Source organism: Podarcis tiliguerta, assembly GCF_965153285.1.
Source record: "Podarcis tiliguerta genome assembly, chromosome: 4".
NCBI lineage: Eukaryota > Metazoa > Chordata > Lepidosauria > Squamata > Lacertidae > Podarcis > Podarcis tiliguerta.
The window spans coordinates 37,809,663-37,833,380 of record NC_139537.1 but is presented as its reverse complement, the minus strand read 5'-3'; the positions used below and the strand labels follow the sequence as shown (position 1 = coordinate 37,833,380).

The following is a 23,718-nucleotide window of genomic DNA, read 5'->3' as shown; positions in this document are numbered from 1 at the left end:
ATTTGCAGGGTGCAGGTGACACTGCATTATAGATTAGTGTGATCTAGGTGTTAACTTGCTGTCCACTGCTCAATGTGTGCGCAGAACTAGAAGATACCACCAGAATATCTAACTCTACAATTCTATGATTCTGATACAAAGTCTCCACTGCTGTTCTCTTAAAAAAATAGAATTCGTAGCAGGCGTTTGTTCCTGAAATGTTCCCCTGTTTTGTGTAGTGAGGTGCTGTGAATACATGAAACAATTGCTTCCATCTTTATAAACTGCTTGCTCTTAGTGTCATCCTGTGTTCAAATAAGTTTCTACAAGCAAATATATTTTAACTGGATTTAAAATGAGTGCTCAAATTCTGACAATTCCGTTACAAGCTACAGGCAAGTGCACACACATGGCCCACAGACTCGTGAACTGAGTGTTCTTCAACATGCCTACAATTCACATTCGAAATTGGGGCAATTGCTGAAAACACATCTCTGCATGTCCCACTGGGTATCCCCCGCTTCTCCCCCAATCTTCCAACTGGGTACCGAAATAGAAAAATGGAGGGGGATGCTGCCAGCAAATAGAAGAGATTGGATTTCAATCTCCTGTTCAGGTTTTCACTTCAAAAAGCTGTGGCCCCGAAAAAAAGGATTGGTCATTATGACCTAAAAGAACTGCAACCACAAGAAGAATATCAATCACATTTTCTTTAATTTAGCTACATACATTGGTCCCCAAGCTTTCCCCCTTTCTGGAAGTACTAGAAGTTCATGCTGCTGGACACCAGAAGCAAGAGTGAATTCCTGGGATGCAGAACTGGCCAGGGCGCTCATATCCACTGGACAAACATTGCTGCAGGAGTCGAGGATCTGTGTTACGACATCACTATTCTCCGCCTTAGAAAGAGTGCATGTGGAATAAACCAGAGATCCTCCAGGACGCAAGGCTTTAATTGCAGACCTGTGTGCAAGGAACAGGAAATGTTGAGTTGGATTGATTCAAAGTATGCACTTCAAATGAGAAAGCCTTGTAGTAAGATCCACACTTTCCGTGGACTGGACATTGCCTAGCTTATCAGCAGCAAGTCGTACACTTCTTAACACGCAACTAAGGAATATAAAATCCGATTTAATTATATTACAGAAACCATTAGTGTGTTATTTGAGAAAATACTTTTAAAGTCTTAATTTTGTATCATTAAATTTTCTATTAGAATAGCATTTTGGGGTTCTTATTATTATTAACAGCACCGTGTTATACCTGTGATGCTGACTGTGCAACTGCTATAACTAGATATGCATACTAAAAAATGAAGTCACATGCTCATAAAAAGTCCTCATTTGTGTTTGCAATTACAGTTGTTAAACATCGATTATGGTGCATCTCTTTCCGAAACTCACACCCAATATTGCTTTTCGCTAGAAACTTGCCTTTTCATTTCGCCATCTTACAATGTACCTATTTTGAGGGCACCAGCTTGCTTAGCAGTATAGCATTCTAGGGCTCAATGGGCAAGACTATCCACAATACTCCTGATGCAGGAATATACATATCCTCATACACTGCTATTATTGGGAATGATATTACATACAGTGGTACCTTGGGTTACATATGCTTCAGGTTACATACGCTTCAGGTTACATACGCTTCAGGTTACAGACTCTGCTAACCCAGAAATAGTGCTTCAGGTTAAGAACTTTGCTTCAGAATAAGAACAGAAATTGTGCTCCGGCGGTGTGGCGGCGGCAGGAGACCCCATTAGCTAAAGTGGTGCTTCAGGTTAAGAACAGTTTCAGGTTAAGAATGGACCTCAGGAACAAATTAAGAACCCGAGGTACCACTGTACTACTATTTAAATTGTGCTGTAGAATATGAGGGACAAGGTGAAACTGGCTTTTGTGTATCAGAATTTAGCCAAATGATAAACTATCAACAAACGGTTATACAGTGTATTTGAAAGTTTCAATTTGTTGAAGAGTTGTATTGAGCCAAAATTCCGTAGCAGTAACCTGCCAACAAACTGGGAAAAGACATCACGTAATATAGGCCGTATTCTTACATTTGGTTGATTTGTGCCAATGGCACTGAGACTACTTTTAGGGAGAAGTGACAGAAAGGACAGGGAGACGGAAGGAGGCAGAAGAAAACATATCTGTATCCTGGGTCAAATCCACACCATATATTTAAAGCCCAAGGCTTCCTCCTAAAGAATCATGGGAACTGTAGTTGAAGGGTACTGGAAACTGTAGGTCTGTGAACTACAGTTCCCAGGATTCTTTGGGAGGGCCATGTGCTTTAAATGTATGGTGTAGATGTGACCCTAATCCAAAGTAATTTAGTTGCACTTGTATTCCATTGAAATCACTGAGAAACAAGTTGCAACTACCTTGGCCCACTGTTCTTAATTAAACTTAAGCACAACCAACTTTCTTGAATCACCCCTTTACTTCCCCCACAGACTGTAATATGGTAATAATACTGGTCAATCCTACAGGGCTTCTTTAAGGATTACTGATATAAAATGTGAAGTGTTTTAGGCACTCTAGGAAAGGGCTATGTAAATTATATGCAGCATTATTATGAATTTAAGCAAGGCTCAATTAATCGCAAATTTAGCACCAGCTCAAAGAACGACCGATAAATGGATCAATCATAAAGCAGGGAAGTTGAAGAATGTGGATTTAAGCCATGGATATAAATGGGACAATAAACATTTTTTATCCCAAGCGCTCTGAAGACTTAAAAGCTGTTAACGCATTCTGAATATCTTTTAAAGGCTTCCATTAGCAGTAGCTGGAGAGAAAACAAACACGAAAAGAAAAAAGGCAAAAAAGCAAAAGAGAAAATAGGAGCAATAAGTATCACTTCAAATTCTCAGCAACTTTGAAAAACTTGACATTTTAAATGTCAGCTCACCCCCCCCCCCAATCTTTTGTCACTAGGAGTTGCCAAAAAGCAACTCCTTCACATAAAGGCACATTAAACTTCGTGATAGATTGCTATTTATTTGCTCTTGGTCGGTCTCTCTCTCTCACACACACACACTGTATACAGAGATAGGCATACATGCATACAGATAGGGCAATAGAGTTGGCACAGTCATTCACATTACAAACTCCACTTCCTCAGCCCACTCCTTGAGAGACTAATTACATGTTCTTTATCCTGTTAGAAGGACCAGCATTAATTATGTCCCTAATTTATCCATTGTTCGTATTAAAACAGCAGCAAAAAGAGAAAGCAAAAATTCCAGGCTGAGTTATGGGAGATTATGCTGTACTTCAACGCTGCCATCTCGTGTTTGCTATTAGAAGTCGTTTTCTGAGAATGCCGGGCTGCTTCTGATCAGCAGAAAAGCAATCCCCTCTAAGCCACTCAAGCAGCTGAAATCACATTTACTTTCATCCCCACATTCCTTCTTATGAAAGTGATCATAGATTTTGTTTTCCTTTTAAAGATCAACCTGTCCTAGCCACATCACAGTCACTCCACTTACATTCCCCAGTTATTGTAGGCTTTCCCCTCCCATACAAAATCAATCCGAAAAGGCCAGAAAATCCCTTCTGTATCCACAATATGCAATTTATCATATGCCTCTGAAGCGTGGCGACATGCTGGCATTGGTGATGTGCCAAAAACAGTGCCAGAAAGCTTCATACATGTCTCACCTCTCGTTATGGAGGTGATGATAGCTCCTTTTGTATAAAACTCAGCCAAGAGAAAAGAGCATTTTAGGTTGAAAGGGATATATATGAAGTTGAAATATTAGCTGAACTGTTATCATTCACATAGTCATCCATTGTTTTCATCTAATTTTTGTTATCCAAAACAGACCATGCCTGGGGAGGGAGGGGGAGAGACAGAGAGGCTGCAATCTTGATTAACCTCTACATTTTAGTTTATCCAGCTGGTATAGCTACAATATTGCTGCTCTTAAAGCCGTTGGTCTTAAAAGGGTGTATAAGAAGCTCTGTAACTTAGTGTAGCTTTTCGACCTATGAAACGAAAAAGAAATATTCTTCTGTTTCCTGGGGGAGGAGGGAAGCACTGGCAAAAAAAGGGGGGATCTGTCACCCCTCTCAGTTTGCAGAGTTCTACAGAGATGGGAGTGTGCATGTTGCGAAAAAGATTTGTGTATATGTGTAGAAAAAGAACAAGGCTTTGAGGGATGCTGCAGGGCACTGTGGCTAGGGCTAAAACCCGACGGAACTGATCATATGAGTTTTAGCTGCATCATTAAATTTGCATATAGGTTGCAAAGCATTGTTTCTGAAGTGTTGTTTCTTTGTCATAACGGCATCAGAAGAGGCATTCATCCCGTGCATGAGAGAAGGGGGAGTGCCTCTTATAAGATGGTGCTTACATCTAAACATACATTAAATTCCAAACCTAAGTCCAGTCTATACAGTGGTGCCTCGCAAGACGAAATTAATCCGTTCCGCGAGTCTCTTCGTCTAGCAGTTTTTTCGTCTTGCGAAGCAACCCTATTAGCGGATTAGCGCTATTAGCGGTTTAGCGGCTATTAGAGGCTCTTAAAGGTTTAAGGGATTAGCAGATTAGCTGCTAAAAGGCTATTAGCAGCTTAGCGCCTTAGAAAAAGGGGGTGGGGAGCGGGGAAAAAATCGCAAGAATCGCAAGACATTTTCGTCTTGCGAAGCAAGCCCATAGAGAAATTCGTCCTGCGAAGCGCATTGAAAAATGGAAAACCCTTTCGTCTAGCGGGTTTTCCGTCTTGCGAGGCATTCGTCTTGTGGGGCACCACTGTATATCTTTTATCTGGAGTACTGACAGCATTCTTGGAAATCTGGATGGAGGCAAACCAAGAGAGGTATAATAGACCCCAGGGATAGAAAACAAATACTGAATAAATTCCCATCATTCCTGACTGCTGGTCATGCTGAAGCACGTGGGAGTTGTAGCCCAGCAAGACCTTGAGGGCATCAAATTGGCTACCCTCGTAACACACTATGAGTTAGAGTCAACTACCTGGTCCCACAAGCAGAAACCCATATAAGTACTTCTGCTAGGGCGATGGGGCTTCACACTAAGTTTCGCCACATGGCCCAAAATTTAGTTTGAATGGGCACTAAAACTCAGCACTCTCTCATAAGTAGTGCAAGGTGAAAGGAAAAAATATGTATTTTGAAAACTTGGTTGATGTATCTTGTAGCTATTTTTGTTTTATTGTACATCACCCTAGGCTCTTAGGAGGGTGATTAATGCAATGAATTAATAAATGTAGCTCCACCCCTTCTCCTAAGAACATGCCCAATTAACACTTGGCCATGCCTGCCTTTAAAGAAAAGAAAGATTCAAAGGAACATCTGATATAGACTACTAGATTAATATTCGTAACTCCAAACCAGACAGAAACTGGTGCCATACTTTGTCCAAACTATAGATAGAAATATACCTAGAGAAATGTTTGAACGATCACAGCACTACTTTGTGCCTGACTGTACATCACTCACTTCTCCCACTGTGTGTTCCAGCCTTGCAGCCATTTATAACATGTGGAAAAAAGTAAAGCTCTAAATTACTGTGATTCTTTGATCAAAATGAAGTGAGCTGTTAGGTCCGTTTGCATGGCATAGGAAAACCAGTTGGCTACCAGCGCTATGCCTCAAATCTGTGCAGTCTCACAATCCTTTCCCTGATTAGTTCCAAATCACTCCTTCACTTTCTGGCCTCCAATAACTTTGAGGTTACCATAATGCTCAAATTTAGCAAGCTATGGTTATCTGCAATCCAGACCCGGAAACACAGTTGAAGCTAGCCCTCTTCGTGGCCAACTAAACATCGAGGGCTGTGAGCATGCCAGCCTACCCCCTTCTTCATTGTTGCTAACCTCAACAGGTGAAAGGGCAACTGTGTGAAGTGGGAAGCCACGTGTATTCATAGATGCTCCAAACATCACACTCGCCCTCCAACAGTCCCTTCAGCCAAACCATGAGCTGTAACTAAAATTTGTTTGGAGGAAATGAACACAAGCTCAGGGTTGACTGTAACGCTAAGCCAGACCACAGCCTAGACCTGGTTAGCGCGGCAGCAAGACCTAAGGAGAAGCAGAATGGCGGTGATTTTCACTCCAAGACATTAGCCCTTAGCCAGCGTGTTAATATGTTAATGGGTAATAAACCACATGGAGTGACCTCATGCACGCACATAAGCTGTAAAATCCCACTGTTTCAGAGTCTTGCTGATTCATGGCAAAACAGTGAAATGTTATAGTATTAATAACTTACTTTTATTTGTTTTAGCCAGAAGGCATAACAGAAAAGGGATGTATAACAATGGATTAATCAATGCATTTATTGTTTTATTTATTTATGAATAACGAGAGGTGGACGGCTGAATTAATATTCAAAACTATAGCAGAAAAGTTATTGGTTTGCAGCTGCTATTGCTGTAGCCTGGTATGCTTTCATCAAACACACAATTTCTCTCTCTTCTAGACAGCAGGCCCAATTGGATTAAATGTGCTTTGGGGAGATGGGCAATTTTGGTTTGTTTGGATTTTTCTCTACCAACAAGGTTCCTGCTGTCAAGAATGTTCCACTTCAGCATTATAATCTAGAATGATTTATACAAATTTGCAAAAATTTCACTGAATGATGTATGCTTCCTTGAGCCAGGAGTTCACAAATTGGATTTTACATGTCAAATATTGGAAAGAGAAAACTGAAGGAGGTCAGTGTTTTAAATGTGATTGATTTCTCCAAAGGAAATGGGTGACATGATGCATTACTGCAATAAGACACTCATATTTCGGTTATAAATCACAAGCTTCCTGTAGACCTTTTCTTGAGGAAGCCATGCAAAGAAAAGGGGGGAAAACAGTCCCCAACCTTCTCTTGTGCTGCCATTTATGAGAGCGTTCCATAAAGAACACTACTTTTAGGAAAACAAACTATTTTATTTCTCTCTCAATTCATCCTGACAGCTGGGATACTTCTGAGGTGAAACATAGCACTACATTAAAAAGCTTTAGTATTTGATCAATAGCCATAAAATAATATATAGCGGGAGAAAATGAATGAGGAAGAGGGGGGGAAATCCTTGCTTAACTCATTGGCCTCCTCTTTCATATAACCTTATCATATTATATGGCTCTACATTTTACATTTCTAATCATTTCTACTTGCCTCAGTAAAACATAAGGCAAGGGCAGCAGTATAAGCAACAGTAAACCAAATACACCTAATTCAAGCCATGAATTTTCTTGAGGACAGATGAAAAACCTAGAATACATTATTTGGAAAATTAATTTAATTGTATGGGCTTGGCTAGCAATAACCAAGTGCTGATGAAAGTTGCAATCCCACATAAAGTAAATCAGGCTATTAGTCCCACTGATTTTGATGTGACCAAAGCAGGAATAACGTCCTCTGGACCCAACCACTTGTTTTAATTAGGCGCGAGAGAAAAAATTGTTAATTGTTTATCTATTACAGCTCCCTCCTCCTTATTCTTGAGGATTTCTGGGAATTCTACTTCTGAGAGTTGGCTAGGTACTCCACACACAGCCTAGATCCCCACCCTCAAGATTTGCAGCACTGTACAAACCAAACTTACGATTCCCAGATCACCTACAGGAGGTTTTAACAATGAAAATGGCCTGAAATGGGTTCCTGTTTATAGTGCAGGTCAACACTATCCAAGCCCAATGTTGGCTGGAAAGAGACTATGTAAACGCCACTACTCTCCTGCTGGCCTCATGATCTGGCTAGGAACACTGATAAAACACAGCACCAGGGCTATACATGGTATAGTATAGGGTCCCACTGGGAGCATTTGTGAGTATGCTCTTAGGGCAAGATCCTAGCTTAAAATGCCTCCTCTGGATAGAGCATAATTTTTCTTTATGAAGAAGTAAGTGAGCCTTTCACTCCCTTTAAGGAGTCTCAAAGCGGCTAACATTCTCCTTTCCCTTCCTCCCCCACAACAAACACTCTGTGATGTGAATGGGGCTGAGAGAGTCAAAGAAGTGTGACTGGCCCAAGGTCACCCAGCAGCTGCATGTGGAGGAGGGGAGACACGAACCCAGTTCACCAGATTACGAGACTACCGCTCTTAACCACTACACCACACTTGCTCTCAAAAGAGAAAGTGTTGTGGATAATTCCAAATGCATAATCAAATGGTGACCAGCGGTGGTTCCCCTCTCTTCCCCTCCCCGAATATAGTACGTATACATTTCCTGCTTAAATGCTGGTATTATTTGGAAACTGAACGATCTACAATGGACAAAACAACCCAAAACCAACTCCTCCTAACAGATCTGGAGGGGATCAAATCCTAGGCTGAGTCTAGAAACATACCCAGCTTACCTGAAATGTCAAGAGTAATGCCCTACCACTGCGGACACTAAGAGAAGGGTAATGGCAAAAATAATAATGCAGCAGCCAATGTTTTATGCATGTTAATGATGCAATGTGCTATTTCACATTTTAGAAACTGCAGGGTCAGTTAGACTCTACATGCCATTCTTGTAGGTGTACATACTTAACATTGTGGGGTACTGTTGACCCGATGACTTACAGGCAACAATATTGTTATACCGGAAAACAAAAGTTCTCAATACAGGTGCAAATGGTCTTGCATTTCATACCTTCACTCAGGTAATGTATTTTTTATGGATTTCTTAGGATATATTTGTCCCCCAAACTGTACTGATGTGATAAAAAATTGTATTATTTTTTCTACGGGTAAAGAAAAAGCTTTTTGAAAAAAGGTTTAGGAGACTGTGTTGTACTGAAGTACATTAGAAGCTAAGTAAGCGCAAACTTGTTCCTCTGCCTCCTGTGACTGTCCTAGTTAAAGGCCTATTGCTCAGCATGAAGAGCAGAATCTCTCTCTCTCTCTCTCTCTCTCTCTCTCTCAACCATGCCAGTTATTGGGAGACGACACTGTAGCTGTATGCCTTCTTAAATGATGACTGGCTCTGTGTGGCTGCATATGGAGAGGATAGTATATGGGTCAGACAGACACCGAGCCTCAGAATACAATTCAGCACGTCCTTCAGTGCAGGGCTGAGCGTTATTGAATTTCAGTCGTCTTCCTTTGTGTTTCTTACCTTAGAAGCTGTATCTGTATAGCAGATAATGCCTTCCTTTGTGCTAATCGTAGGGTAGCCTGCTGGGTATTGGAACAGAATAACCAACTTCTGTCATTTGAGCATGGAGCATCCACTAGTACCTGAGTGACCAATAGCAAAGTAAAAATAAACCGAACATGGAAACTCTGGACAGAAGAATCTCATACTGTAGAATACACCCAATGACAGTGCCATCTCCCTACAAATCAAATATATTTTTTTACTGCATTTCAAGCATTGCATATATATTATTCAAATGCAAGCATTTATGGAAATGCAAAACAAAAATGTTTATAAAAAAGTTACTAAAACAGTTTGCACAAAAGGTATCAAAGCAGCATAAAGGTAAAGGTAAAGGTACCCCTGCCCGTACGGGCCAGTCTTGACAGACTCTAGGGTTGTGCGCCCATCTCACTCAAGAGGCCGGGGGCCAGCGCTGTCCTGAGACACTTCCGGGTCACGTGGCTAGCGTGACATCGCTGCTCTTGCGAGCCAGAGCCACACACGGAAACGCTGTTTACCTTCCCACTAGTAAGCGGTCCCTATTTATCTACTTGCACCCGGGAGTGCTTTCGAACTGCTAGGTTGGCAGGCGCTGGGACCGAACAACGGGAGTGCACCCCGCCGCGGGGATTCGAACCGCCGACCTTTCGATCGGCTAGTCCTAGGCGCTGAGGCTTTTACCCACAGCGCCACCCGCGTCAAAGCAGCATACAACCATTAAAAAAATAAAGCTTCACAAAGCTATGTAAGAAATATATACGCTATACACTACACTAATAATAAATAGCGAGCCCTTATGCTGGTGATCAAGGGTCCCCGAAAGCTTGGGTGAGCAAGAACGTCTTCAGCTGCTATTGAAAACTCAGCACTGGGCGGGGTGTTCCGGATCTTGGGAGTGGGGAGGGATTGTTCCATAATGTAGGTGCCATTGCAAATAATGCCTTTTCCCTAGTTGATGGCAGATGAATCAAGGCAGGCCACGGTACCACCAGGAGGGGATATTCTAAATATCTTAGAAACTCATATAGTTTGAAAAAATGATGTTAATATCAGTGGCCTGATGAGAGATCTGATGGAACCCTCTGCGACCCAAAGGATAAATGCATAATTAATAAATTACAGTTTTTATCTTCCTATTTTATTCAAGAGCCATCACTGAGAATTGTGATATCCCTGAACTGAAAAGGGGTTGATGGGAGAATGAGAGAGTCTGAGCCCCATGTAGCTAGCAGCCATGATAGAGATACCTTATCGAAGCCTTCAGGCTGAAGATTTCCAATTTGCCTTCCATCCAACTGTGAAACAGTAATGAGACTCATCAAAGATTCTGGGATGAAGGATTCTAGTGTCTGCTTCAGCCAGCGTGATCTCAAATGGTCATACTCATTGCAGTGCAGAAGCCCTAAAGAAATAGAATCTCGGATAAGTTAATACATGCAGTCACAATTTGCCACTTGTCCCAACAAACTGGCCAAGGTGGCATGCAAACCAGACTATCAGAACAATCCCTGTGAAATCGGAAGCTGAAGCTAGAAGTAGCAACATTATCTCAAGAATTAGGACTAATTTAAAAACACACACATCAGCATGTAGTGGAGACACAATCAATTGATTGATTTTGCCCATTGACAGATGATTTGACAGTACACAATATGAAGACTGGAAACCATCACTGCTGAACAGTGATATAGCCCAGGGGTACCCAAAACGTGGACCACTGCTTGGTCCACAAGCTTCATTCAGGTGGTCAACAGTGTGCCTGTGGATTTGTGGTTGAAGACAGGAGACAGCAAATCCTTCACATTAAATATCAATACTCATTTTAATTGTATTTCACTTGCTTCTTTTATTTCTCACATTGCACTTTACTGAATTACCATTTGAATTCTATGTAAGAAATAAAAGAAGCAATAAAAACATAATTTAAAAAAAAATCATACACAGCATTTCATTTGCTACAACACACAGAAAAATCATTTTCAAGTTGTTGGGTGGGAGATGGAGGTTTGGGAACCACTGATCCAGCCAAATGGTCAAGCAGTCTCTTTTGGAACACGTATATTGACAGTAGAATAAAAATATTGTAAGAATTGCATTTGGTGGCAAACTACATTATACTCCAGTGTGTGCAATGAAGCGCCGACTGTCCCTTTTTTATTGCAAAGCACCCACAGGAAGGGATGATCTGGGGGTGATGACAGGACAGCATCTTTCACCAGGTCTGAGGTCAGCAGACTTCCTTAAGGGAGTATAGGGTAGGGTAAAGGTAAAGGTATAGGGACCCCTGACCATTAGGTCCAATCGTGACCGACTCTGGGGTTCTGGCACTCATCTCGCTTTATTGGCCGAGGGAGCCAGCGTACAGCTCATGTGGCCAGCATGACTAAGCTGCTTCTGGCGAACTAGAGCAGTGCACTGAAACGCCACTTACCTTCCCGCCAGAGTGGTACCTATTTATCTATTTGCACCTTGACATGCTTTCGTACTGCTAGGTGGGCAGGAGCTGGGACCGAGCAACAGGAGCTCACCCTCTCGTGGGGATTCGAACTGCCGACCTTCTGATCAGCGAGCCTTAGGCTCTGTGGTTTAGACTACAGTGCCACCTGTATCCCATAGGGTGGGGTATGTGCCCACAAAGTCTTGTCTTCCAATCAATTTGCTGCTTCCCCTCAAACATCTGCAGCTTGAGGCAGCCTCCCCAGTCTGCCAACTAGCACTGGCCCTGCTAATCCTCTTACGTTCCCTTTTCCTTTTCATGAGCCTCCTGCACTCAACAAACTGGGAAGCATTCTTTTAATGTATCAGCACCTCGTGAGCATGCCAAGGTTGCTTTGTTTCCCTCTCTAGCTGACCCTGCAAAATTAGAGTACCAGAGTATCACAAAGATGATGTGAAAATATCAGAGGACTGCAGAGCACTTCTTTTCATGTGCCTTCAGACTAATGCACAGAAAAATTGGTGTCAGGCAGCAAGGGCATAATATGCAGATTGCGTTTGAAATAAAAATCAGACAGCTCCGATTCCACTTCCTGATGTGCTGGGTTTTGACTGCAATAGGGAGGGGAAAGGATGCCGCAAGAGCTTTCTTAATGAATGCCTCTGAATAACCTGCTTAATAGGTTATTTAAGCAATCTAGCAACCAATTTGTGTGTTCTAATTGGTTTAGGAGTGCAGTGGTTTACCTGGCCAAGCATACTGAAGCGTTGCTATCGATTTACCCCCTGGAGCAGCGCACATATCTAAAACCTTCTCTCCATTCTCAACTTCCAGGGCCAGCACAGCCAGAACTGACGCTGCATTCAGCAGGTAATATTCTTTCAGTTTACCAGCTCTGTGTTTCTGAGCAGGGAACCTTCCAGGACTGCTACTGATGTAACACTTGAGCGACTGCCGAAAACAGGACGAAGTTTCCGGGAAAACGAGGCGATAGCCCTTTAAGTGCAAGTCATTCTCCACTTCAGAGGAAAAATTGAATTTATTAAGGAGGACAGCATACTGCCAGCACTGAGGTGTTGAAAGCACTTGACTGGAGATTAAAAAAGAAATATACATGTTACACATAGGCATGCGCTGGGATATAAGAAGACAAAAGTGTGTCAGCGTCAGGAAAAGGGGAGAGGAAACAGCTCAGCACCAAGCAGAGATTTATGCTAAAATGATGGGCTACAGTTAATTTGCAGACTGCGTTACATGCAAATGCATTTCCATCATCACCATTTGGATCAATACACTGAACGAAAGGCTACAGGAGGGTAGCATATTGCACCTAATTTTTAGTCTGGAATGAGTCACTCTTAGTGTGAGTGGGATTATAGAAACTGCCTTTGAATTTTTCCCTGATCACATGATTTACTTTCTGCTTTCTGTAATATTACAGGAGAGCCAGAGTGGTGTAGCAGTTAGTCGGGCTATGATGGGGAAGACACAGGTTTGAATGGCATGAAGCTTTCTGGGTCAGTTTGGGTGGGCAAGTCACTTCCTCTGCCTCGCTAGCTGGCCACTGTGAGAACAGGATGCCAGACTGGGTGGGCCATTGGCCTGATCCAGCAGGCTCTTATTACCTTCTTAACAGCACACAAGAGTTTGAAGTAATATTTTATACTTCTCCAGCACCCAAGCTCAGGGAAATTTCTAAAATGAAAAGTTCTAGGCTCAAGTCAGCCTTGCTCTTCTGTCCCAGAAGAATTAGTCCTGATGTACAGGTTGGTTTGCATCATCTATACACAAAGAAAAGGCACTGTGCAAACCTCCAAAGGCTATCTTACATTGCAAGACACATTTTTTTTTTAAAAGTACACAGCTTAGTCCTGGCTGAGCAAACCCAGACAAACATAGAATTTAGTCCATTTGTCTGTATTAAATAGAAATGTCCCTGTGTCATTTGCACGCATACTAAGCTTCCTGTGCCTAATTATGAACTCTTCTTTTACATTAGGGATGGCCAACTAGCAGAGAACGGGTCATATCAAATCCCTGGGACAATTCTTCTAGTCCTTGGTGATCCAAATTTAATCAAGGTATATTCAAATGCTTACCCATAATTTCATTTGCAAGGGAAAACAACAGTAACAATATTTTCAAGTTGTTAGCAGTTATACTCTACATCTTATTATGAAACCAGAACACCAATGAGCTGCTATGCGAATGGGGTTTTTTTGCTTTGAAAAGGAAGGAATGTATTCCTAAATAAATAGATAAATAAGGTACAGTGGTGCCTCGCAAGACGAAATTAATCCGTTCCGCGAGTCTCTTCGTCTTGCGAAGCACGGCTATTAGTGGCTTAGCGGCTATTAACGGCTTAGCGGCTATTAACGGCTTAGCGGCTTTAAGAAAAAGGAAAAAAACTCGCAAGAACTCGCAAGACGTTTCGTCTTGCGAAGCAAGCCCATAGGGAAATTTGTCTTGCGGAACGACTCAAAAAACGGAAAACTCTTTCGTCTAGCGAGTTTTTCGTCTTGTGAGGCATTCGTCTTGCGGGGCACCACTGTACATGGCAAAATGTACTTTCAGCCCTGGACTACTCATGAAAAACAGAGCAACATAGTGCCATCCAGATGCTGTTTGACTTCCATCAGAGATCTGCAGAGTTGGAAGAGACTCTGATGGTCATTCTAGTCCAATCCCCTGCTTTGCATCCTTGACCACTGGCCATGCTGGCTGTTGCTGATGGAGGTTGAAGTTCAACATCTGGAGGGCACGACTTTGGCCCCTAAAAACCCAGAACTTTGTCATCCCTTTTTTATGTAGTCATCAGATTTCTCCCCCGCCTTCTCAGTATAAAAGACTGAGGAAACGGAAAGCACATTTGAAAACTCAAAACTTTGCATTAGTTTGCATTCTGAGGAGCTATGCTTACTGTAATTATTTTATGGTGCATTGAACAAGGGGGGAGGGTGGGGGAGAGAAAAGAAAACAGAAAATTGACCTGATTGAGTTCCACACTTCTCCCAACTCTTTGGAGTATTGTTTCTCAAAATGACTGAGAACAACTTGGCATATTTTCTTTTGAAGCTTTGTTTTTGATTTTGTTTCCAACTTGGAGAGAATATGAAAAAAAGCATATATGAATACCAATTACCCAAAGGCTATACTGTACTTATACTTTAACTCTATGTGGAACAGTTTAAGAAGCTGTATTCTCAACAAGTAACTGATGTTTCTACACCAGCATGGATTCTTAAAAGGTTAATACAAAAGATTTGTGAATAAGTTCCCCTTCCATTTCACTTGAAAATAACTGTCTGTAATTCCAACCCCACTTACCTAGGAGAGGCCTGATGAATTAAGTAATGCTTAATTCTGAGTAGACATGGTTAAGATTTCACTGTAAGTTGTTTATTATTACTGACTTGCTAGTTGCTTCTTACCAGAAGGCTTCCCCTCCCCTCCCCCCAAGCATCTTACAATACATTTACAAATATAAAAATGCAGAAGCAACAGTAAAAAACCTCAGGAAAAATGCAAACGCAGCAACAAAAACCTCTAGAATAAGCAAGCAAAAGACTGTTTCTTCCTGCCTGTCCACAGAACCAGCTCAAAATATTTTGCAGCCTGAGGCAAAGGACAAGATGGTCCATTTGTCCCCAATTCCATGTATGGAAGCTGACAACACTGGCAACAGAATGGCATCATTTACTGCACTTGGATGTATGTGTGGGGGGGGGGGCTCTGATCTCCAGCAGAGGGAGGTCAAATGTCAGAAGCTCAGAGTGCTAAGGACACTTCCCTCCTCCAAGTACTTGCATCTGAGGTGATTGCCTCACTCTGCCTAACAGCAGGGTTGGCCCTGCTCAACCTCAGCCTTTGTCAGGAAGGGCTGAGGTCGCTGGTCCCTGGTCCCCAGTGCTGCATCATCTATACAAGAGCCAGCAGGTGAGAGGACAAGGCAGCTTCCCCTTGCCCAAACTTCCTTGCTGGACCACAAGCGGCAGGAGGAAGCAGTACACATACTACTGCTCTCTCAAGGATGCATCACGCCCAATCTTTCCAATCCTGGTTCCCCAAGAAAATACACACAGAATCCATCATTTCTACCTACTTGTTTACCCCCACCCTCTCTCTTGAATGGGAGTGAGAGCAAATGGACCTGTTAAAACACCTGCTGCCAACAGTCTGCTCATAATCTCCTACACCAGCTGTGCTAACCAGGACTGATGGAAGTTGAAGTGCAAAGCATCTGAAGGTCACTCGACTGAGGAAAGGTATTCTAGACAGATAATCAGATGCCTCTCCCCAGTTTCTCTTTATCTTGGTGGGTGCAGTAAAAGGATGGAGGCAGAACCATTGTGGTTACTAGGATTGCAAGAAACAAGGCTCAGGGAAAATCATGCTTCAAATCCCCACTCAGCCATGAAGCTCCCTGGGTGACTTGGTCTCTCTACCCAAAATTAACTAACGGGCTTGAAATCCATGGGATTTCAAATGGGAAAGGGGAGAACCAAGGAAGCCGCCTCAAGCTTTTTAATGGCGGGATATAAATGTAATAAATAAACATGGCTGGAGCTGGAACTGGCCATGGCTGATGATGGCTACTTAAAATCCCATAGGCAGATTTACTCTCCATTCAGACCCAGTTGGGAGACAGGTGGTGGTGAATTTATCCCCATCTTTTACAGAGATCTATAAAAAAAGAAAAACCGGCAGCTGCATTTCATCAATTGTGAAAAAAGATCTCCCAGTTCTGAAAGGGGAAACCATTTTAAATGCCCCCTTAGGGCAGAAGAATCAACATTTTGATCGAGCAGGGAGGGCACCGGTGTGTGCGCCTCAACCAAAAAACAGCAGCAGGGGGGAAAGGGGCTTCAATTCTTTCTAGCTCAGGCTGCCCAAGAGTGGCTGTGCAACTTGGTGTGAAATGAATATTGCAGGGTGGGGTGGGATGCACGCTGAAGCTCGGTAAATAAGGAAGCAGCATGCAGCAATCCAGTGCTAAGGTCGCCTCTTGGAGGCGGGGCCGATCCTGGGTCTCCAGGCAAACCCTTCCCCTTAACAAACAACCCGGCAGGTTTCCCTGCGCGTCTCAACCCCTTGCTCGGTCGCGCAGAGACGCCTTAGCGCACACGCAGGAAGGCCGAGCTTTCCGTTTTACGCGCGAGGAAATCCTCTGCAAGTCTCCTTCAGAGTAAGCCCCAACTGCAGCCAGTGAAGGAAAGCGCGCAGGGCTGCAGCTTCTAATGAAAGACCCGCGTGCAAGAAAAGCAGGAGCGCCTCGCCTTTTTGCTACGACGCGGGGTGGGGAGGCACGAACGCCAGCTTTAAAATAACGGATGGATTTCAAGGGGCAGCCCTTTAAGGGGAAAAGAAAAAGTTCTATCGAGTCCGGAAATTGGCGCTGCATCTTTCAATCTATATTTTTAATGCGTCTACAGCTGCTTCCAGGAGTTTTCAAAGCCTTGCGGGAAGAGGGGAGGAGCTAGCGGCGCGCGGCCGGGAAGGCTTCTGCTTTGCGATTGGTTCCCGTAGCGGCCAGGAAGCCCGGGCTGCACCTTTTTCCCTGCTGGAGGAGGCGACGCCCGCTCGGCGCTCACCTGCTCCTCGGCCGAAGAGTGGGTGTCTCTCCGGCGACAGACGTCTACCCAGCCGCGGAGCCGCCTGGCGAGCCGGCCCAAGCGCCGCAGCGCACGCATGGCGCTCCGTGGGCCGGCCCTTCGCAGCGGAAATGGCATCGCCGAGCGCGCCGGGTCATACGAAGGGCGGGGCTGCAGCCGCTCCTCCCGCGGCCGAGAGCGGCTTCGCAACCCGCTGACTTCTGTCCCTGCAGGGAATCTTTCTCCTGACTTGGGGCGCGAAGCTGCGACCCAGAGGGGAAAGCAGCGTGGTGCTGGGCAGGACTGTAGCTCCCTACTTCACAGGGTTGTTATGGGGAATTAAAGGAGGATTAAGAATGTAGGCCACTTCTGAGATCCTTGGGAGAGAAGGAGAAAATGCAGGAAATAAATGCTTTTCAAAATGATGCTGTCATGCTCTACCAGCACTTTGGACAAAGCATATTTTTATCACAAAACACCCAGTTAAAATACCCCCCCCCCAAAAAAAAGACAGGATCATCCTCAGATGTGGTAAGAGCTGGTCCTGTGGTTCCTTGCTTTTCCTAGGCAAGGGGAATTAAACAGTCAGTAGATGGATAACTTCTACATCCACATGCAAATGAAATTTATATCCACACAAGTTTTAAGTTAGATATGGTTGGACAGTGTTCTCGAAGCTACCAGCATGAGTTTGACCAAACTGCAGGAGGCAGTGGAAGACAGGAGTGCCTAGCATGCTCCGGTCCATGGGGTCGCGAAGTGTCGGACACGACTAAACAACATATTTCAAGGAATGAAATTTACAATTACACGAAATTCACAGAAGTTGAAAGTCAAATGTGAGGCTTCAATTGTCAATTTTATTTCTGGTGTACAAGTTATTCTCTTCAACTGATATCCAAACACACATAAATGTAGTACTAAAGAAATATTTTCATGTTCTTTTCCCGTTTGTTAAAAGTTTAGAAATACGTTTTCAGAACATGACAGTTTTCAGAGATCCAGAGGGCTCCAATAGAAGAGACTTCCTTATTCACTTTAGTGCTAGTGTGAATTTGTACCCACTGTGTACAAGAATATTCAGAGCTGTCCATCATACTTAAGTGTACAGGGGCTTCCCTGGTCATATATTCTCATATGTATAAATCTGAACACAAAAGTGTGAAAAAGTACCATTCCAGTGTTATCTTAAGAAAAATGCATACACACTAAACCTGTAGCCCTCCAGATGTTATTTGACTGCAACTCTCAGCCAGCTGCAAAGTGATGGATGACAGAAGCTTTAGTCCAACAGATTCTGGAGAGTGACAGGTTCCCAATTTCTGCAATAAGTGATTTAATTTTCCAGGAAATTTAAATTATTTTCAACTTTTTATTGCTTGTAGTTTCCATCCTTAGATCTTGGGGCTTTTGTTCTCAGATAATTCATTTTGGGTCACTATAGTCAAAATCAAATGATTCCATGAAGAAAATTCTCATAATTTTGGATACAATTCCATTTGTTGCACAAGAGCAACACAATCTAACAGGAAGAAATGAAAAATCAATTCCAGGAATGGTCATTGCACACATATCTGTCTGAAATCTTGCCTCCAGAAGATAGAAATGGTACTATTCCAGGAAGTCTAGCTGTGGTTCACTAAAGACATGAGCACAACATCCATTTGCACTCACATTTCTTCTTGGCGGATCAGAGCATGGCAAAGTAACAAGACAATTTGTGAGGCAAATCACATGCAAGAGTGAAGTGCTGTGAAAATGTGACATTCTTAAATATGTTCTGCTTATGAATATAGCTATGGACTTTAATATTTCAAAATAGTTCTGTTAACCAAATAGTTCTGTTAAAACAAAATACTAGAAAAATATAAAAATAGTTAAAATGTACACTTTATACCCCCCCACTTGAACATGCATGTATTTTACAACTCCCCAAAAAGAACAAAAGAAAAAGTCTTGTTGTATTAAGCCAAACTTAAAAACAGTCTTTGCACGTGCACGGTTAAGTTGCATTTGGTCTTGAAAATGTTTTCTTCAGGATTGCAACTATCCTTTCCAGGAAGGAAAAAAAGTGTTCCATTTCCCAAGAGTTTTACTTATGTAAGTTCTCTTGTTCCACATTAACCCTGAAGAAGAATTGGTGAGTCAAGAAGGAAATAGGAGTTTGTGAGGGCCATCTTCACGGCTGAGATATCAAGGCAGCCTTACTGTCCTTGCCCAGCAACATTTAAGAAAAGCAGGTGTCTCTGGAAATAAGAACACAGTGTCTTATACAGGTCTTCCCTTTACATGATACATGCTTCTTTAAAAACTGCCACATGACTGTTGGTTAAGATATTACTTCATGGGTATCGCTGTTAGGTCTTTGCCGTATAGTCAGTGGAGGCAGCGGCTTTCCATAGAAATCTAACACATATCAGAAAAGAAATCAAGTTAATATATAAAATGCCATATATCTAGCCATTCTTTTGAAGAATAGGAACACCAATGTCTGCTGGTTTATTAAGTATGGGGGCATGGCAAAACATACAATACTGAAAAGGTATTCCATAAACCCCTATTTTGCAATTTCTCCTAATGACATTATTTTGTCATGAAGACTTGTGGAAGAAAAATGGTAATGCTTGAAACATTTCACACCAGCACATACTTTGTCTACAGGTAATGTATTCCAGCGAGGAAAATCATAGTATGTTAAAGAAATATAGGGATAGGGTCAAAACGTAATATGAAGAAAAAAGGGGACGGAATTGAAAACTTGTCTAACCTGAATTGTTGGGTGATAATTTTGATTATATACACAGGCGCACCCCAAACTGTTGCTGCTGCTATTTTCCCCAACTGCTTTATAGTTAACCATGTGAAGCCCACATTGACCAGGAGCGATAAAGAAAGGGAAAGGAAGAATTTCAAGCGACCATTCACTTGCAGGGTTCCTCCCTCTCTTCCACTGTTTTCCACATCAACATAGTTAGCTACAAAGAGGCAGCAAATGATAGTAGGGGCTTTTAAGTGGACTCCTTCAACTGTAATGTTGTCCAGACACACTAGCTCCAGATTTGCTTGTACACTTCTGAATAGTCATTTGGGGAGTTCTTTTTTTAAGACAATACAATATGTTTCCTAAGATAAACAGGATTTGAAAAAGGAAAAAGGAGACACCCCACCCCCCCACAGCCAAATTAATAAATATAGCTAAGAGGGAAGGAAAACATTCATCTTTACACTCTAAAAAAAATCCATGTGTGAGACATGCAAGCTTAATACGTGCAAAATTATCAAGTAAGAAAAAGAAAACTATTGGTTTATGTGCTCAGCAGGAAAGTGAGACAGCAAACAGGAAAAGTGCATGCAAGCAGCTCTTAGGATATTTTTGAATCTGTGGCACCAAAAATAGATGGTAAGCTATATACAACTTATGCCCCCTAGTTTTGATTCAGTTTGTCATGTTAATTATTTTTTCATACATGACGTTGCATGACGTTAAGTATTGTCATAAATATTTGCTACATAGTTTTCTATAGTAAAAATATACATGAATCCAATGGCTTTTCTTTCTTTTTTTGCATAGGGGAGTTTTTAAAATGGTCTGAATTTTAGGGAAATTGTCTCAACATCCCCAAAACCTTGTGCCTTCCAGATGTTTTTAATTACTATTCCCATCAGCCCTGGCTGGCCATGCTGACTAAAGATGATGGGAAGTGTAGACCAAACCTTTTGGAGGATTGATGAAGTCTGTTCTTTCTCCTGAAGCTGAAAAGTATTGGAATTCTGGCAAATGCACACTTTCTAACAGAAGATTCTAAAATTTCATTAGTGCCCATAGTAGCATCAAAAAAGCCATGGCACATGACTCTCCGTTTGTCCCCAGATTCTGTTTTATCATCTCAAATCTAAGTTGTGGGTCTTCGTTAATGAAATGCGGACAAGAATGCAAGGAACTCAATGACAGATAAACATTATTAACTGTATTTCTGGGAATCAAATCTATGGGTGATGAATACCATATGCATTCTTGTGTCAGCAATTCACCAAGCTGAGTTACCAAGTGCAATCAGAAGTATTTCTTGCATGAGAAGATTTTCCATTTTGGCTCTACACATCAGAAAGAGAGGGAAAGTCGCTCCGTTTTGGGTCCAAGGATATATATATCTTTGATTTCCATTCTCATGCTCCAGCCACAAATCAGGCTGCCTTGTTTTGAGCAAAGGGAATGAAATCAGTAAATGCAAGCCCTTCACTCTCCTCCCTACCTCTGCTGTTCTCTCTTTTCTCTTGCTTTCTTCTCTTTATACTCCTTAAAAAGAAAGATGCATTTTGTTACACAAATTTGTGGAAAGGCATATTACGTAACTATTTCATTACAGTGCAAAGTATTTGTACTACAAGTATTAACAATTTTTTTTTAACTTTTTTGGAAAAATAATAGTTCTGCAAATGTATGAAGCTGCTTTCATCCATCTTGGTATCTGAAGTGTGCATGCACACGAAAGCTCATACCAAGAACAAACTTAGTTGGTCTCTAAGGTGCTCCTGGACAATTTTTTAATTTTTATATATATATTTCTACTGTGTCAGACCAACACGGTTACCTACCTGAATCTTCATCCATCTTAATATTACTTATTCTGGCTTGTAGCAGTTCGCTAGGACATGAATCATTTGCAGCCTTTTCTAGGGGAAATCCTTTAAAGTAGAGATATGAGGTCTGGTCTTGTATATACAAGGCATGTGCTCTACCACTGATCTAAGGGAATCCCCATTTTTTTGAAATATTGCTCAATAGAAATGCTTAAGCAATGAGGATATGCTATAGTGCAAAAGCATCTAGATGTATTTCACAGGTCTTGAAATACTTTCCCTCCATTAGTCATCTGAGAAGAAGAAAAAGGCAGCTGAATTTTTAAAAGAATCGGTTCATTTATTGTACAATCAATGAGATTTAGAACAAAGGTCTATTTTAAAACAGCTTTATCCTTACACCCCACCTGAGCTTTAGGAATTCATTGATATATGTAAAGCTGGCAATATATGCAATTTGTTTCATTTTTTCCCTCTGGTCTATACCTAAGTACATATTTAGTATTATATGCAATGGGATCCGTTACCACGGGGTGCTGGTTGCTTTATTTGTAAATCATGGTGCAGGGGCACACCAGAGACCAATTTGTATTGAAGCAAACAGAATGAAGCAAATACTGCATAAGCAAGATGCAGCCCACACTTTGCTTTAAACAGGGGAGGGGGAGATAGAACAAAGAATGAGCTCTTTTCAAAACTTGAAAAAATATGCTATTAAAGCTGCACATGGTTAGCTGAAATGAAAGAAAAAAAGCCAGCATGCAAAATGGAACAGGTTTCTGAGGAAAACCAACAAATTGTGATCTCCTCTGAAATTACCATTACGACGGGTTTCACCAAGAGGTTCAAGTTTTCGAATTCTGTTAACTTTAGTAGGAGTTTCCCAGCCAACTACAGGAAAAAGAATATCAAAGAGCAACACCATATTGTCAAACAGAAATCTACTGATGCAAACATTCATCTTTGTGAAGATGGAATGTATTCATTCATTCATAACCCAGAAAAGGTTACACGCATATACTTAAAGGCAAACAAACAACATATCACCGAGACAATCAAAATACGCAAATTACACAATCTCACTGAACATTTTCCTTTAGGTGTCAGTGGGACCCAAACACAACATGTCTGCAGAGATCTAGGCTGTTGGGGAGAAATTCATAATATAAATAAACTGTGCATTGAAAATTCCATTTTAAAACAAGCTGCCAGGGATGAGAAAGAACGTAAGAACAGTCGTGCTCCTTTTTCGTTGCTACTAATGACAAGTACCATCTGTAATGGGCCATTTAATCCAGTTTTCTGTCTCTAGCGGTAACCAGCCAATATTTCTGGGAAACTTATAAGCAGGGCATGGAAAGAAAGAGATTCCCTATATGCCCACAGTTATCAGACTATTTCTAATCTGTGTCACTTTCACATCTGTTCACTTATTATTCATTCTGTCATGTTTCCCATTAATCTAGGATTACTATTTTTTAAGGGCACAAATGCTTGTATATTCCTTCAAGAGACGTATTTTGATATGGCTTTCACCAAGAACTGCCACCAGAACATTTGGGAAGTGGAAAAAGTGGTGGTTAATCCATTAACCCCAAGAGTTTTGAATCAGGTCAGTTATTGTCAGAATTATGGTAATGGAGATCCAATTCCTCAAGCATCTTAATTCCAGGAGTTGTAAAATGATGCTCCCAACTATCTCCCAGTGTGTGCTGGGTGGGGTGGGGGGAATCCCTCCTAGCAAGAGTATTGTTCACTCTGGAATAAAATCCAACAGCGGCAGGTTTATTCTTAAAATTTCTGTATGTTATGAAAAAAGCCATGTGAGATCTATTTTCCTATTATCTGAAAGGTCACGTGAAATGGCCTTTTTGAAACTGACATACCAGTAGTTATTCATGCTTACGAACCTGGTGCAAGAGGTGCTACTGGTGTAGGATTCGGGGAAACCGTCTCTTCCGTATTGACTGGTTCTACTCGATGACTCCTTTTCAATTTTAGTTTCTTTGTTTTCTTTTTGCTGTTCT

General features: G+C 41.9%; 2 protein-coding genes across 9 annotated transcripts in view; both read right to left on the bottom strand.

Annotated features, from left to right (window-relative positions):
• Positions 1–674: 674 nt before the first annotated feature.
• Positions 675–17,263, bottom strand: NSUN3 (NOP2/Sun RNA methyltransferase 3). Its single transcript, XM_083438455.1, has 6 exons — positions 17,111–17,263; positions 14,509–14,618; positions 12,266–12,609; positions 10,330–10,484; positions 9,059–9,180; positions 675–942 (listed from the first exon to the last, which is right to left on the bottom strand). The coding sequence occupies exons 1-6, from the start codon at positions 17,246–17,248 to the stop codon at positions 681–683; spliced, it is 1,131 nt and encodes a 376-aa protein (XP_083294581.1). The 5' UTR covers positions 17,249–17,263; the 3' UTR covers positions 675–680.
• Positions 17,264–17,950: 687 nt separating this feature from the next.
• ARL13B (ARF like GTPase 13B) overlaps positions 17,951–23,718 on the bottom strand; it is a 38,076-nt gene continuing 32,308 nt past the window's right edge. For 3 of the 8 annotated variants that reach the window (XM_083438429.1, XM_083438430.1, XM_083438431.1), the window contains exons 9-10: positions 23,602–23,718; positions 21,781–22,582 (exon numbers count right to left, since the gene is read on the bottom strand). In XM_083438429.1, coding sequence (XP_083294555.1) covers positions 22,422–22,582; positions 23,602–23,718 — 278 coding nt within the window. In that variant the 3' untranslated portion in view covers positions 21,781–22,421. Of the gene's footprint in view, positions 19,517–21,363; positions 21,408–21,780; positions 22,583–23,601 lie in introns of those variants that run through there. The other 5 variants (XM_083438435.1, XM_083438436.1, XM_083438432.1 and 2 more) reach the window with 3 other exon arrangements.